The 14,721-nt window shown below is 39.6% G+C and overlaps 6 protein-coding genes across 6 annotated transcripts; 2 read left to right on the forward strand and 4 right to left on the reverse strand. All coding sequences in view use genetic code 12, as the record gives it.

Moving 5' to 3' along the window:
* Window positions 1-128: 128 nt before the first annotated feature.
* On the forward strand, window positions 129-1,865 carry TFC1 (transcription factor TFIIIC subunit TFC1; the record flags this gene model as incomplete). Its single annotated transcript, XM_064999177.1, has 1 exon — window positions 129-1,865. One exon carries the CDS (start codon window positions 129-131, stop codon window positions 1,863-1,865), a length of 1,737 nt encoding a protein of 578 aa, XP_064855249.1.
* Window positions 1,866-2,047: 182 nt separating this feature from the next.
* Window positions 2,048-3,592, reverse strand: THR4 (threonine synthase THR4; the record flags this gene model as incomplete). The annotated part of the gene is made up of 1 exon (XM_064999178.1): window positions 2,048-3,592. One exon carries the CDS (start codon window positions 3,590-3,592, stop codon window positions 2,048-2,050), a length of 1,545 nt encoding a protein of 514 aa, XP_064855250.1.
* Window positions 3,593-4,036: 444 nt separating this feature from the next.
* On the reverse strand, window positions 4,037-5,008 carry DASC09_055940 (aldo/keto reductase family protein; the record flags this gene model as incomplete). Its single annotated transcript, XM_064999179.1, has 1 exon — window positions 4,037-5,008. One exon carries the CDS (start codon window positions 5,006-5,008, stop codon window positions 4,037-4,039), a length of 972 nt encoding a protein of 323 aa, XP_064855251.1.
* Window positions 5,009-5,796: 788 nt separating this feature from the next.
* On the reverse strand, window positions 5,797-7,098 carry DASC09_055950 (cyclin family protein; the record flags this gene model as incomplete). Its single annotated transcript, XM_064999180.1, has 1 exon — window positions 5,797-7,098. The coding sequence occupies one exon, from the start codon at window positions 7,096-7,098 to the stop codon at window positions 5,797-5,799; it is 1,302 nt and encodes a 433-aa protein (XP_064855252.1).
* A 3,897-nt stretch (window positions 7,099-10,995) lies between these two features.
* On the forward strand, window positions 10,996-12,150 carry DASC09_055960 (uncharacterized protein; the record flags this gene model as incomplete). The annotated part of the gene is made up of 1 exon (XM_064999181.1): window positions 10,996-12,150. One exon carries the CDS (start codon window positions 10,996-10,998, stop codon window positions 12,148-12,150), a length of 1,155 nt encoding a protein of 384 aa, XP_064855253.1.
* Window positions 12,151-12,564: 414 nt separating this feature from the next.
* RCM1 (rRNA (cytosine-C5-)-methyltransferase RCM1) lies at window positions 12,565-14,046 on the reverse strand (the record flags this gene model as incomplete). The annotated part of the gene is made up of 1 exon (XM_064999182.1): window positions 12,565-14,046. One exon carries the CDS (start codon window positions 14,044-14,046, stop codon window positions 12,565-12,567), a length of 1,482 nt encoding a protein of 493 aa, XP_064855254.1.
* Window positions 14,047-14,721: the final 675 nt, after the last annotated feature.

Here is a 14,721-nt window from a genome sequence, read left to right on the forward strand (position 1 = left end):
AATGATTCAAAGTTGTTTACTTTCCGCACGCATGCACACAAAATTTAAATAATTTAGTGAAATCTCGCCAATATAAACAAAAAACATCCCAAAACTCTTCTTCTTCATCAATCAACACCCACAAAACCATGTCAAAACAGGAAGCCAGGCTTCATTCCTTGGACCTCCCGCGGGTTATCAGCGTGGAGTATCCTCTCAATATCAAAAATGTCGACAAAGCGGTGGCAATGACCGGAGGAGCCCGTGCCATCGCCGAACTGGCAAAGACTCAAGAACCTTTGGAACTCAGACTACGTCCCGGTGACAAATACCAACACCCAATAGAGGGAAAGATGACACATACTGATAATATATTGATGAAGATCAGCGTGCTGAAGAAAATCCTCCATGAAAAATATCACGGCAATTTGCAAGCGTACATCGATGATCATCGCCAACAGAAGGACCAACCATTATACTTAAAGACCGAGCCGGTGGCCATCATCAATAAAACTTATCGGTTTAGAGAAATGAGCGATTATCAATATATCACCAAGAACTCGAAATCCGCGCAAGAAGTTGCCGGATCGGTGTTGACGGGGGATTTGGAAAAAATTCTGAGCTTGGATATATCCATCGACGAATACCCTTGGTCGGCTAACAATAAACCAAGAAAAGATGAGGATTTGGATCTTCCGCCTCCCCCAATTTTCTCCAGTATGAAAGTCCCGGCTTTTTACGGCTACCAACAAAATGAAAAGAATTTTGCCCGAGTGTCGAAATCGGGAGTAACGAAATTGGTGCCGACCAACAAGGCCAGAAGACTTAGGGCCGCCATTATGGCGTGGGATTGCCCTGAAGTACCTAGTTCCCCCGATATTGCCCTTATTCGGGAATGGGAAGAATGGGCCAGCTTGGTGGTGCAAGTGATTGAAAGAATCAAGCATGTTTCTAATTACGAAGATGATTTCGATTTGGATGATATTTTCCCCCATAGCAAACCTTTGCAATTCCACAGTGAAAAGATCCCGCAGACGTTCCATAATGAATTGTTACGAGACCAAGAAACCAGCTTTGCGTACAAGAATTTAATGACAATTGAGCATTTGCAAAAAATGTTTGAGAAACATCCGATCTATTTGCGACGCCAGTTGTTGCTTCTGTTGCCAAAATATTTAAAAAGAAGTTTGAAAACCGGGCTCCCATTCGTGTCATATTTGTTTAGAAAAGGTCCTTGGAGAATGATGTGTATTAAAATGGGAGTGGATCCTAGAAAAGATCAACGTTATAGAATGTACCAAAACGAATCGTTCAGAGTTGTTGGAGTGAGTTCGGGAACGTTATTAAAAGAAGATGAGGATAGCGACAATGAAGATGAGGATTCTAATAGTACCAATTCTCAAATGTTTGAGTTTTGGGGGGACAAATTCCCGAAAAGTTTATCAATTTTGGTAAAAGATCTTCATGATCCCGACGTGGTTGAGATTTTCGACCTCAATAAAGACTTACCGTTAAACAAGGTCCCTAATGAGTCGTTTGGCTGGTACAATCCCCGGATTTTGATAGCGATTAGAAGGTTGATCAGATTCAAATTGCCGTACTTGTATAAGAATAAAAAGATTCCTGAAGAGCGGATTAGACTGATTATTGAAGCGTCTTTGCAAGACGTTGATTTTGACTCGAGGGCCGGGGACAAAGGAGCCGGGGATGGGGAATTCGCCGATGATGCCGATTCCGACGAAGAGTATTTTGATTTCAATGCGTTGATTCAAGAAGGAAATGAGGAAGAGCTTTTACAATCGCTCATGAAGTCGAATCCAAAGTACGCCGAGGAGGTGAAGAAATTGGTTGGGTTCATCAAACAAGAGGATTTAGATTTACAATGATGAAGGCCAATTTTTTTTTCTTTTTCTTTTTGTATTATATAATGTCTAATGAAAATCATCAATGACAAGATTTATTGATTCGTAGCAAATGATACATGTAAAATATATATTATTAATTTTAATTAAAAAAAGAAATAAACGGGAAGTAAAAATAAAAAAACAAAGCATAAAAACATCACAATTCAAGCATTTTCCTTGGCCAATTCTTCAACGATGATATCTTCAACCACCTTGACTGAAGGGTTTGGCACCAACTTGATTCTCTTTTCTTTAGTGGACAACGCCTTCAATTCGGCTGGCAACACATCGGCTTCGAAATTATAACCTGAAAAGGTGCTCAATGCTTTACTAACGGCGTCGGAAAATTTAGCTGGATGGGCAGTAGACAACGAAACGTAATCGAAACTTTCGGTGTCCTTAGCTTTCTGAAGGTGGGTGGCCTTGACCCCAACGGCGGTATGTGGGTCAATAACGTAAGATTGCAGAGATTCGCGGTACACCAACTTGATGGTTTCGATGGTTTCACTATTGCTGACCCTTTCAGAATCGAAATCAGCACGGGCTGCTTCCAAAGTTTTGGCATCGACTTCGATTGGTTTGCCAGCTTTCAAATCCTTCATCCAATTGTTCAAGGTTTCTCCGGCTTGTAAATCGGCAGCAGCTTGGTCATTGCCCAAGTTATTTCTTACCAAGTACCACAACAATCTTTCAAAGTTGGAAGAAATCAAAATATCCATGGCTGGAGAATAAGTGGCCTTGACTTCGGATGATTCTTTTTCGTACTTCCCGGATTTCATGAATCTGTCCAAGATGTCGTTTTCATTGGTGGCAATCACCAATTTGGCAATTGGCAATCCCATTTTTTTAGCAAAATAACCAGCCAAGATATCCCCAAAGTTACCACTTGGCACCACGTATTTCACCTTGAGTTCCTCCGGAGATTTGTTAGATGATCTGAGTAATTCAAAGTACGAGTAGAAGTAATAAGTGATTTGCGCCAAGATTCTTGCCCAATTGATGGAGTTGATGGCGCCAACGTGGTACTTGCTGTTGAATTCGACGTCCCCAAAGATTTCCTTGACAATGCCCTGACAGTCGTCAAAGTTCCCGGTGACCGATAAGGTATGGACGTTGGCGTCTTCCACGGTGGTCATTTGTTCTTCTTGAATGGCGGAGATCTTACCAGTTGGATACAAGATGAACACCGAGACATCCTTCTTGTTTCTCAACCCGTAGATTGCCGCACTTCCGGTATCCCCAGAAGTGGCCCCCACCACAGTGATGTGGTGACGGTCCTTACTGTCGGCAGCAAGATGGGCGTTTTTTCTGGTCAAGAAGTATTCGAATAAATTCCCGACAAATTGCAACGCCACGTCCTTGAACGCATAAGTTGGCCCGTGGAAAAGTTCCAAGATATTGATATCGTTGTAAATCTTGTGCAACGGAGTGACTTTTGGGGATCTGAAGGTCGAGTATGACTTGCTGATCAAGGTTTGCAATCCCGCATCGTCGATTTCCTGAGGGTTGATGTATAATCTGAGAATCTTGAACGCTAATTCTTGGAAACTCAAGTCCTTCCACTCGGTCAAGAAGGTTTCTGGTAATTGGGGGATCACCGATGGAAGGAAAAGCCCGCCATCTGGGGCCAAACCTGTCATCACCGCTTCTTCGAAGCTGAGTTGTGAGGTACTGGACGATCTGGTAGATCTATACTGTTGCGAGGACATTTTTTTGGAGAGGGGGGGAAACTAATAATAAAAATATTTTAATATTATCACTTGAAAAAAACAAAAAAAAACAAAAAGTGATCTCTAGTCAAGGAAAATATTTTGGTGGGGTATCAAACGGTTAAATTTGAAATATCAAAAAAGGATGAGTCAACCGGAAAAAAAAAGGGAAAGCAGGTGGTCGCACCGCAGATGGAAGGGGTGGGGGCTCGCAACCAGACGCCGTCACCGGGGCCAACATGACATATATTGGTAAATGGTGATATATTATTATTATTATTATTATTATATGGTGGTGTTACTGTGATATACGTGATTATTATTATCCAAAGAATCAAACATCAAGTTATGTATTGATATTAAAAAAAAATCCAAACTATGTAGCAAATATATATATATATATACATATATATATATATAAAGAATGTCGTTTATTCAATGGGATCATCCAGAAATTTGCTTTTCAACAAAGGAATAGTTATTGACTGGTGCCTCATCTTTGACATTATCCCAAAGCTTATCAATTTCAGACACTATGGATTCATCCTTGATAGGCCCTTCGTTGACAAACTCAAAGATTTGCTCCAATTGCGCAACACTACGAACACCGATAATCACCGCGTCACCATTCTGCTTAGAAAGTTCCGAATGATAGATGATCCATCGATAAGCAAGTCCTGCTCTGGTGGTGCCGGCTTTTTCAGCAAGGGACCCCCAAGTTTCAAGCCCCTTGACCAACTCAGGTTTATTGTAAAGACTGTTATAAATGGTCCCGACCATATCTTTTTGATTGAACCGGTTTGGAGTTCCCGAAGTCAAGTCTTGTTTGGTACGTGCTAAAAATCCCCCGGCAATTGGTGAGTAAGCGTAGAAGGAAATATTCAATTTTCTCAATATTGGGAAAAGATCGCTTTCGATGGCCCGAGACACTGCGTTGTAATTACCTTGGTACACACTAGGAAGGACGTATCCGTGTTTATGACATAAATCATAGATTTGCTCCACCTGAGATGGCGAGAAGTTGGACACCCCGAATCTCTTGAACTTTTTCTGGTTGTAAAGCTCATTGATCGCGGCCAAGGTTTCTTCAATTGGGGTGGCTGGATCAGGACTATGTAAGAAATAAGTCTCGACAGAATCGACTTGGAGATCACTCAATGATTCATCAATGGCAGCTTTGATTCCCTCCGAAGTCAAGGCATTGGGCGCAAACCCCCTTGCCTTGGTATCAACGATGAAGTGTTTAGAAAACCCATGGTCACCGAGGGCCTTCTCACTACCGGGATAGATTCTCGCGGTATCGATCTCGTCCACGTTATTTTTCTTCAAAATATCAACCACAGAGTTCATGTCTGCCTTGTCAATGTGAGTGATTCCGGCACTGCCATAGACGATTTTAACGTGTGGGGTGGTCATCTTGTCGAATGTTTGTTAATATGTATGTAATCTTTTTGTTGTTGTTGTTGTTGTTGTTGTATTTTTAACTACAAAAAAGATGTTGTATTGCAATGACTATCAAAGGAAACACAAACAATTTTGCCCCTTATATATATTATTGCTCCTCCTCAATTACTAATCCACTTAGTTTTAAAGCCGGCGTATTTTTGGAGTTAACGGCGAATTGCGATTGCTACCACCGGAGTTGCATTTTTTCACTAGCTTTTAGTTATTTTGTCCATTAATCAGCATATTCAGTGGCGGGTATCACATATCATGATTGAAAATCCGATTGGCCAGAGTATATCGCTCTTATCCGAGTTAAAGTCCGTCCACACTACTACTACTATGAAGGGAATGTGGATAAAATAAAATGTTTTGACGACAACTTTGGCAGCATGTCACGTGAATGGCGTCAGAGATTATGTATATTAAATAATAAATAATAAATAATAATCTGCTTCAAACGCTTTACAACTGCAAAAAAGGAGACCATAGGTTATTAATCGAACTGAAAGAAGAACAGGAAACAGTTAGTTCTTGTTATTTAAAGACAGATCTTCGGATAATTCTTACCAAATAAGTAAACAAAGTATAGATGAAATTAAATAAACAAAGTAGAGATTAAATTATTATTATTATTATTATTAAAAGTACATTGAAAAGTGCGAGCGAATTATTGCACGGTAGAAATTAAGAGGTCTAGGAAAGAAGGGGGAGGGGAAAAAAATAATCACTGGAATTCTATGTTTGCGAATCGAATCAAATCAGTCATCACTGACGATCGCTAATGGGTGTTGCTGTCTGTTCATTTCTAACTTCTTGGCCATTTTTGGCTTGAAGTTTTTTTCAACAAGTTGGTATTTCCAATTGAACAAATCTCTGGAAGATTCTGACAATGGAACCGGTTGTAAGAAGTAATCCTCTTCCTCATCATCATTGTCGGAATCATCCAACACTGATTCACAGAAGGAAGAATAGGAATCGGAATTTGTAAGCCCTGGGTTTTGGCTAAACACCGAAGAAACCGAGCTGGAATTCGACAATGTGCTGCCAAGACTGGCATTGCTGGAGCTGTTAGAAAGACTAGAAAGCCCACTGTTGATGGATCTGGCGTACTGGACACTGCGGTAGTTGAGATTCTTGGATTTAGGATGATGGGAGTTGAGATTTTTGTCGATAGGTGGTAGCGATGGAAGGGTATCGGGGATCTTTGGTTCGTGTTGGGCGTTTTTGGTGATTTTTGAAGAAGGAGAAATATACACCGGTGGTTGAAGTCTTTTAACTGTGGTGGCTTTACCGACGACGATAATGGACGGGGAATCTGGAGACGATGATGGCTCGTACTGTGGGTATTGGAGGAGGTTTGGCTCGGTGGTGCTTCTGGCAATTTTTTGCTGGGTATCTATGGACTTTGATGTCTGTTTGAAAGAAGTTGTTGTCGCCAAGCTCATTGATTTTTTCAATTTGGAGACTTTTTCCTTTCGCGTTTGCGATTGACGTTGATGCGAAAGGAAGTTTTGTAATTTGACGATATTATTGATTTCTTGCTTGATTGGCTCTAGGAAGTCTTTCAACACTGCAAAAAGATCGGGGTTGGACACCGACACGTCCCAGTCCAACAAAAACAATAATTGTGATTCCATTTCGTTGACTTCGAAAATGTCAAATATCCCCCCGGTGAAATGGGCCCAGTCTTTGTTTTTAGGCGACGAATCGTTGTGGAATTTGGCGCTCAAGATCAAGCACGCCAAAAAGATTCGGTGCCTGGTGCTGGGGTCCTGGGCGGTGGCGTCGGCGGGCAATTTCTCGTGTAATCTTTTCAAATACACTAGGGTGGCCATGAGGGTGCCGGTATGGGTGCTAGACTCTTTGACAATTCTCGAGATGAACGAGAATAACGATGGGGCTTTTTTCTTAGTGTCGCAAGGGTTCGGAGAAGACTTTGGTGAAGGGTACGCGTCTTCTGGGCAAGGGAGCACTTTGAGGGTATTGTGGACCAATGCTTGTATCATTTTGTAATTGATTGGTGTTTGTAAAAACACTTCGAGTGCTTGATGGTTGGACATTATTTTGGTGGGTGGGACAGAAATATTTTTATGAATGAATGAATGAATGAATGAATGAATGAATGAAGGGTGCACAATAAAATATTGGAAAACCAAAAAAAAAAAAAAAGAAAAACCGGAAAAATATGGATGTATGGGGTATTTTGGGGTATAAAGGTAGAGATTTATGATATTGGTAACTGAATGTTTGTTCTTGGAATGCTGTTCCTATATATATATATATATATATATATATACATGTATATATATGACATTGCCAATACAATTTGGGCTGCTGATGTTGGAAAAAGAATACCTGCATGCGATCTTACATCTGACAGGAGCTGTTGTGCAGATCCATCAATTACCACCATTAAATTACCACCACCGATATAGGAAAGTAAATTGCCTATATACGCGAAGCAACAGGGAATATCAGTGCTGTAGGAGTTTTAGCTGGATGGAAATGGCCAATTCGATTAAATTGGAAGATCATCTATAAATCTCTTAATGACAAAACCAAATAATTAGCCCCCTCCCCCTCCCCCTCTCCCTCAAAGATGAAATAATTGCAATAATATTGAATACGTTCCGCTCTCCTAAATTATTGTAGTAATATTTATGTTTTCCCGTACCTCAGTCATGCTTGATGGAGCTAGCCAGGATCCTCTAGAGATAGAGAGAGAGAGACTCGTCTCGTCTCGTCTCGTCTACTGCACCCAGACTCTCCCAAGAATTTTAAGCTTGCCGATCCATTGATTTGCATCCCTGTCAGGAGGTTAAGGCTTAGTTTTCTTTTTTTTTTTTTTTTCTTTCATTTCGGTGGCTACTTCTTTAATTGTACAGACATTCATTCGGTCGCTCAATTATTCTGAGTTACCTTTTTTCATCTCAACATGGCTTTGTGGCTGGTTATTGCCGAGTAACAATGTAATTTATCACCATCGACATTGTTTAATCTTGCATGTATGGAAGAAAAGAGGTTTTGGGAAAGAAAAAAAAAACAAAAAACGTATCCAATTGAAGCCCAAAAGGGGGGATAAAAAAAAAAAAAAAAAAAGAGAGGAGCTCATTAGCACGGAATTGAGTTAGTCCCATTGGTTTTATAAAATTATAATAATTATGCTGTTTTTACCTTTAGGTTTAGTGTTATATAATGTTGAGGGGTGCACCATCATCGCTGGCAGTCACCGGGTTCTGTTCTGTTCTGTGCTGTTCTGTTCTGTCTGTCAAAGCTGGCTGAAGATAGAGGAAAAAAAAAAAAAAAAAGATTGGGAGAGGCATATCTGTAGACAAAGCACAGAATCTTTTTTTTCATTAATTTTATTTGGCAACTCTCCAAGTAAAACGAATCTTTGTACAGTCAGAATCCGCCATTATTATTATCGTTCTCCCATGTAGGAAAAGGAAGGAAGGAAGGAAAGTCTGCTGCACCACCACCACCACCACCGTGATGCAGCATTTGTTTCTGGGATTAACAATGTGGTAAAACATCCCAACCCAAATTACAAAAATAGCAAACTTTTTTTGATAGCGAGCGATACGCCTTCGAGAGAGAGACATTATGTTCGTTTTTTTTTTCGTGCTTTTCTTGCAGTAATGACCAGGATCAGACCGCGAATTACCCTCGATGTCACATATTGTAAAACACACACACACACACACGTTCCATCCCAGTATCCCAGCTCCGAAAATAAGACGGTTGCAAATTTTTCTTTTTTTCTATTCCAGTGTTTGCTCCTTTTCCCTATACAGCCCAACTGCCACAAGTACACGTACTAAAGATAAAGTAAAATGGTAATATGATGACCACATCGGGAGTGTTCAGTTACGGTGCACACATACATGGAAAAAAAAAAGGATGTCCAACCAACTTTTGGACGTCGACCATTTTCACGGGAATCTCTGGGCCATCACTTTGAGGGGGGGGGGGAGATAATCTCTGGTAATTTATTATTATTATTCTCTTTGAACCGCCACTTATTTAAACTAATTAGTCAATTATCCAATTACAGATTGGGAGGAAGACAAAAAACAAAAAAAAAAAAAATGAATCTATTTTTACTGTTTTGAGCTATTTATCCTCTCCAACAGTCCATTCGTGATGCCGATAAGTAACTATTACGGATTATTGGGAATTTGATTAATTCAAAAAAAACAAAAAAAAAATGTCTCCGGGTCATATCATCAACGTGTTCAATATCTTTCATAAAGATCCAACTAATAGATTAAATCGAACAGATAGCTCAGACCCAAGACTATGGATTGATTAAGTTCCAATATCACCGCTTGAAGAATATTACATTACAGCCCTCTTTTTTTAAAAAAAGATTGTTGAAGAAGACATGCCTTTTTAGTTGTTTTTTTTGAAGGGCCATGATGTTATTAACACCACACGATAATATCAAATGAAACAGCCATTTAATTTGAGGAAGTCGCGAGAATTAAATAATGGCCACAAAATTTTAAATCAATTTGATCGAAATGGAAATCTTGATCTTAATTTATTGATTGATTAATGATTGAGTAACAGATAGGTTAATTGTTGAGAGACTGATTATTAATTATAGAGAGATTGATCACGATGGCAGGCTCATGAAGAAGGTTTCTAGGAAATGAATGAACCAGAACAGAAAAAAAAAAATAAAATAAAGTCACAATCAACAGTGGTCTGAACAACTATTTGATTCATAACGTCACTCTGACTTCATGATAGATTTGACAGTGCAATCGGTAAACTCTTTTCAAAACAATTATCACTAATCCCTCCCCACTTCGCTCTCTCTCTCTCTCTCTCTCTCTCTCTCTCTCTCTCTCTCTCTCTCTCTTATTGATAACATGAATAAATGAATTAATCCCACCCTATATCTGAACGATATGGTCCAATTATCAAAAAAAAAAAAAATATGGATCATTCCAATTATCCACTTATCAAATAAAATATGGGCCATTCTAATTGTCAAAAAAAAATATCCCTTATAATTAAGCCATCAACTCATCAAAATATCAATCTCTTGGGGAATTAATTGGCAATCGAGATCGCGCACACACATTCTTCGTTCATTTCGCTTTGTGCAATTGATAGCGAGCAAACTGGTAATTCTGAATCAGGAACAGTAGTTAATAATTGCTATATTGAATGAGGTGACTTAAATAAGTTACGTATTCAATAGATATATGTGCCTTCAAAGACACTAATACATTTAGATCGAAAAAAAAAAAAAAAAGAAAAAAAAGAAAACTATCCTCAATTCAAAGGTTGCAGTAAGAAATATTTCTATGAAAGGGCTCCAGCAGAAAACACCACAATAAGAAAAACTATAACAAACAAAATAAAGACCAAGAAGAAGAGGAAAAAAAAAAAAAAACTGTAAGGAAAAGAGATATCAATAGGGTCCACCACTTCCTAATCGAGGAAAACATAAACACTAACTGATGGATATTGTCATTTTCACCAAAGCCTGGCTGTCAATATGCACTGCCTGCAGCGCTCCCTCCCATATTAGGCAAAACGTCAACAAATCCTTATTCATCATGCCCATTAGTCCCAGCATTAAGCATCGGAAAGTGAGACACTATATAACAGGTTGGGGTTCGGTGAAAATCTGTGTATTATATATTCAATTCTTGATTTTTTTTGATTTTTTTGTTTTTCATCATCCATTATATTTGATCCCGATTCTTTGAATTATCAATCTATTCTTTGAATCAATCCCAAATTATCCTGCTTTTCCCCATTGAAAAACTCATTACTTTCCACATATTATTAATTGACGGTGGCTAAATTGAGACAAGTGTCTGAGACCTATTTTTTTTTTTTTTAGTATTATTATTATTACCAAGCCACTCCTCCTCGTCGTGTTAATAACCTCCTTGCATAGCGAACTTAATAAGTACGACTTCTAAAAAAAAGAAAAGATGGTTCCATCATTCATTGCCAAAATCTCGGGTCTACTAATGATGATGGTGGTGGCAGTTGCCACTGCTGGCTCATCATCACCAGCAACTAATATCTCCACATCGAAAGATACCGTCGCTATTTACTGGGGGCAGAACTCCCTAGGGTACCTTTCCAACTTCAAGAATAATGAAAAAGAGCTCTGGTGGTATTGTAATTGGGACAGTGTCGATATCATTATGTTGGCATTTATGCAAGACTTCCCGGGGACTTACTCGTCGAAATACGAGACATATATTCCAACCTTATCGTTCCCACATCATAAAGACTCGGAATTCTCGGTGAACAATACCGCAGTAATGTCACGGATCGCCAAAGACATCAAGTACTGTCAGAAGCGTAACAAGAAGATCTTGCTTTCTCTTGGAGGAGAAGCAGGGTCCTACGGATTTGATTCGACCGAACAAGCACAAGAGTTTGGTCATACGCTATGGCAAATGTTTGGGGAAAAAAATCATACCAAATCGAACATCACCCTTCCAAGACCATTCGGGGATTCGGTGATCGATGGGTTTGATTTCGACATCGAGAATGATCAAACTGAAGGATACGTTACTCTCATTGAAACCTTACAAAACTACACCTCTAGTTCCACAAAGAAGAAGTACTATTACAGTGCGGCACCACAATGTCCATATCCTGATCAGAACATGAACACCATCTTGGCTGGGAACTCCCTTGACATGGTGTTTGTGCAATTTTACAATAACGATTGTAATGCCAACAGTAACAGCAGTTTCAACTGGGATACTTGGGCTGATTACGCGCAAAACACCTCGTTGAACTCCGACGTTCAAGTGTATTTGGGACTTCCGGGATCGGTGAACTCTTCAAGCACCGGTTATATCGAAACTTCGGCCGAGTTACAAACCCTCATCAAGCTGGTGGATAGTGATTCGCATTTTGGTGGGGTGATGTTATGGGAAGCCTCGATGTCGTTCCAGAATAAGCCTACTGATTCGAAAAACTCTTATCCTATGACCATTAAAAACATCTTGAAAAGTCAGGTTGATAATCTGACTGTCAAAATCAATGGAGCCATGGATTCTAAAAAAAATCATATGAATCTTGCCCTTGCGATTGTTGCCTTTGGGTGGATCATTCTTACAGTATAATTTTTGATGAGAAAAAAAAAAAAAAAAAAAAAAATTCTATTCATCTTGTTTTGTGGAATAATAATTCCTGCAATTTTCATTCTTCCATTTTTTTTATTTTTTTTGCTAATATCAATAGTTATTTGTTACGTTATTTAATAGCTTTACCTAATGTCATAATTTTAATGTGTTTTTTTTTTTTAATAGCTTTACCTAATGTCATAATTTTAATGTGTGTTTTTTTTTTCATCTTCTTCTTCATCTGCTTCTTCATCTTTATCATCATCATCATCTTCTTCTTCTTTTTAATCTTCTTCGTATCTATTTACTTCCATGGTTCAAAGCCATTTGCTATTATAAATAATATTCATCATATAATAAAAAATAATTAAAATACAACAACAGATTTTCTATTGTCAATATAATATACGTCTTCTAATCTCTTTCAAACGCAGCAGCAAAGAACCCAATACCCCCATCGACTTTTGGTAAACTTCTAATACATCCTTCGGCTAAAGCTTTCAGTTCTTGTTCGCCAAATCTTGCTTTTACAAATTCATCACTCCATCCACGGCGTGGCCAATCGGGTATCACTTGATCTCTGGTACATAATCTCCAGCCAGCGTTCTTAATTTGTCCATCATTGAGCAAATCAATCACCACTTGTTCATTTTCCTCGGCATGAATGGAACATGTGGAATACACGAGTTTTTTCGCCAGAGGGAACAGAAGAGCGTGCTTGACAATGGTAAATTGGAATGACGAGAGCTTAGCAAGTCTTTCTTTATCTTTCCCACTAATAGGCTCTTCTTCTTCTTCTTCTTCTTCTTCGTCATCATCATCATTTTCTTCAACGATATCTTCCTCCTCATTGGTGGTGGTCTTTTCCAGTGTTTTTTTCTCTGGTTGATTTTTGTTCAACTTATCATCTTTTGATCTACCAAAGATCCCACTACCACTACACGATGGATCAACAATGAATCCCACCACATCGTTGAATTCTTTAGGGCTAGCGGTGGTGAAATCCTGATTTTTCACACTGATACACTTAGAAGCTCCAGCCCGGGCCACCATCTTCCGCAAAATCTGTGATCTAGCAGAATTTCTTTCGAAGGCGACAATCGAGTGTTTTTGGTTCTTCACATAACTGGCAGCGTGGGTGGTTTTGTTACCTGGGGCAGCACACGCATCAATGATATGATCACCTGGCAGAGGATGAAGAATGTGGGCGGGGAAACACGAGGCTCTGTCCTGAATGATGATTTTCCCCTGCTTGTAGGCGTCGGTCGAGGTGACCTTATCTTTAGGGTGAAGCCCGTATAAGTTGGGAATGTACGGGTCGTGGAAGATGGTTCCTGGGGTGTCAATTACTTTTTCAAAAGCGTCTACTTTGGTGAGTTTTTTGAAAAAAGGGTCTTTTGTCAATACGGCGTCGACGGTACTTTTGATGGTGTTGACACGGACCCATCTGACCGGGGTATAATCACGGTTATTATCATCTTCTTGGTCGTCTTTCACAAGCTCACTTAAATCTTTTACTTTGTGTTTGAGCTTGAGCTTGATGAATTCTGAGTGGATTCTTGTCTTGTGGGCCAAGACGTAGTCCTTGATGGGATGTTTTGCGGACTGAATTCTTCCTGATTTCGTCAATAATAGATCATGGACGAGCAAGAGCGACAACTTGGGGGTGAGTTTCTTTGGGATTTTTGTGGTCCCGGAAGGTTTAAGGAGTTTCGAGTGTTTGATAATGTCTTTGAGGAACTGCTGGTATCGTAAAGTGGACGATACTAGGGCAAGGACCTGTTTACCGTTAGACTTTATCTTTTTGGAATCCGCCGATTCGAAGATCCTTGACTTCAACGAGGCGTTTTTCGGGTCGTTTGTGAGGAACTGTTCTGATTCGAAGTATAGGAGCATATCTTGAGGTTTTTCCTGCTGTTGGGAGGGGGGGAGGGGGGTGGGGCCAATTGTTGAGATCCTGTCTTCCTTTCCTTTCCTTTCCTTTCCTTTCCTTTCCTCCCCACAAGGTACCCCCATCAAATGATTATTGAGAGAAAATTTTCTGACGGCAGAAAAAAAGCCATCAGACACCCGTCGCTGTGGTACTGTGCCTACACCTCGTGGCAAAACCCGCACTTGGAACGCTGGCACTGGTGGCATTGTTGGCGCTTGCCGTCGTTCATATAGCAGCACAGGCAGCAGACCCAGAAGACTCCTCCGTAGCAGTTTTTGTCGTCGTCGCCGTCGTCGTCGTCTGGTGCGTGTGCCATTGTCGTTGTCGTTGTCTCGAATAGTGATAGGGCATTTACATTTCTCGAGAAGAGTGACGGGGGATATATCTTTATATAAAATAGAATTGTTTAATTAAAACAACAATAAAAAAAAAAAAAACTGCGAAAAAATGAAAATTTTTATGTGCTAAGATCTGATCTGAGACATTTTACTTATTTTATTGTGATTATCTGACAGGTTGCGATCTTCGGTGATGTGATGTCCTTCCTTTCTTATTATTATATATCCTTCCTTCCTTCCTTTCTTTCTTTCTTTCTTCCATGCCACCAGATAACATGTTATATATATATATATATATGT

This window comes from Saccharomycopsis crataegensis (assembly GCF_037102585.1).
Source record: "Saccharomycopsis crataegensis DNA, jcf7180000000097, whole genome shotgun sequence".
In the NCBI taxonomy this organism is placed as follows: Eukaryota; Fungi; Ascomycota; class Saccharomycetes; order Ascoideales; family Saccharomycopsidaceae; genus Saccharomycopsis; species Saccharomycopsis crataegensis.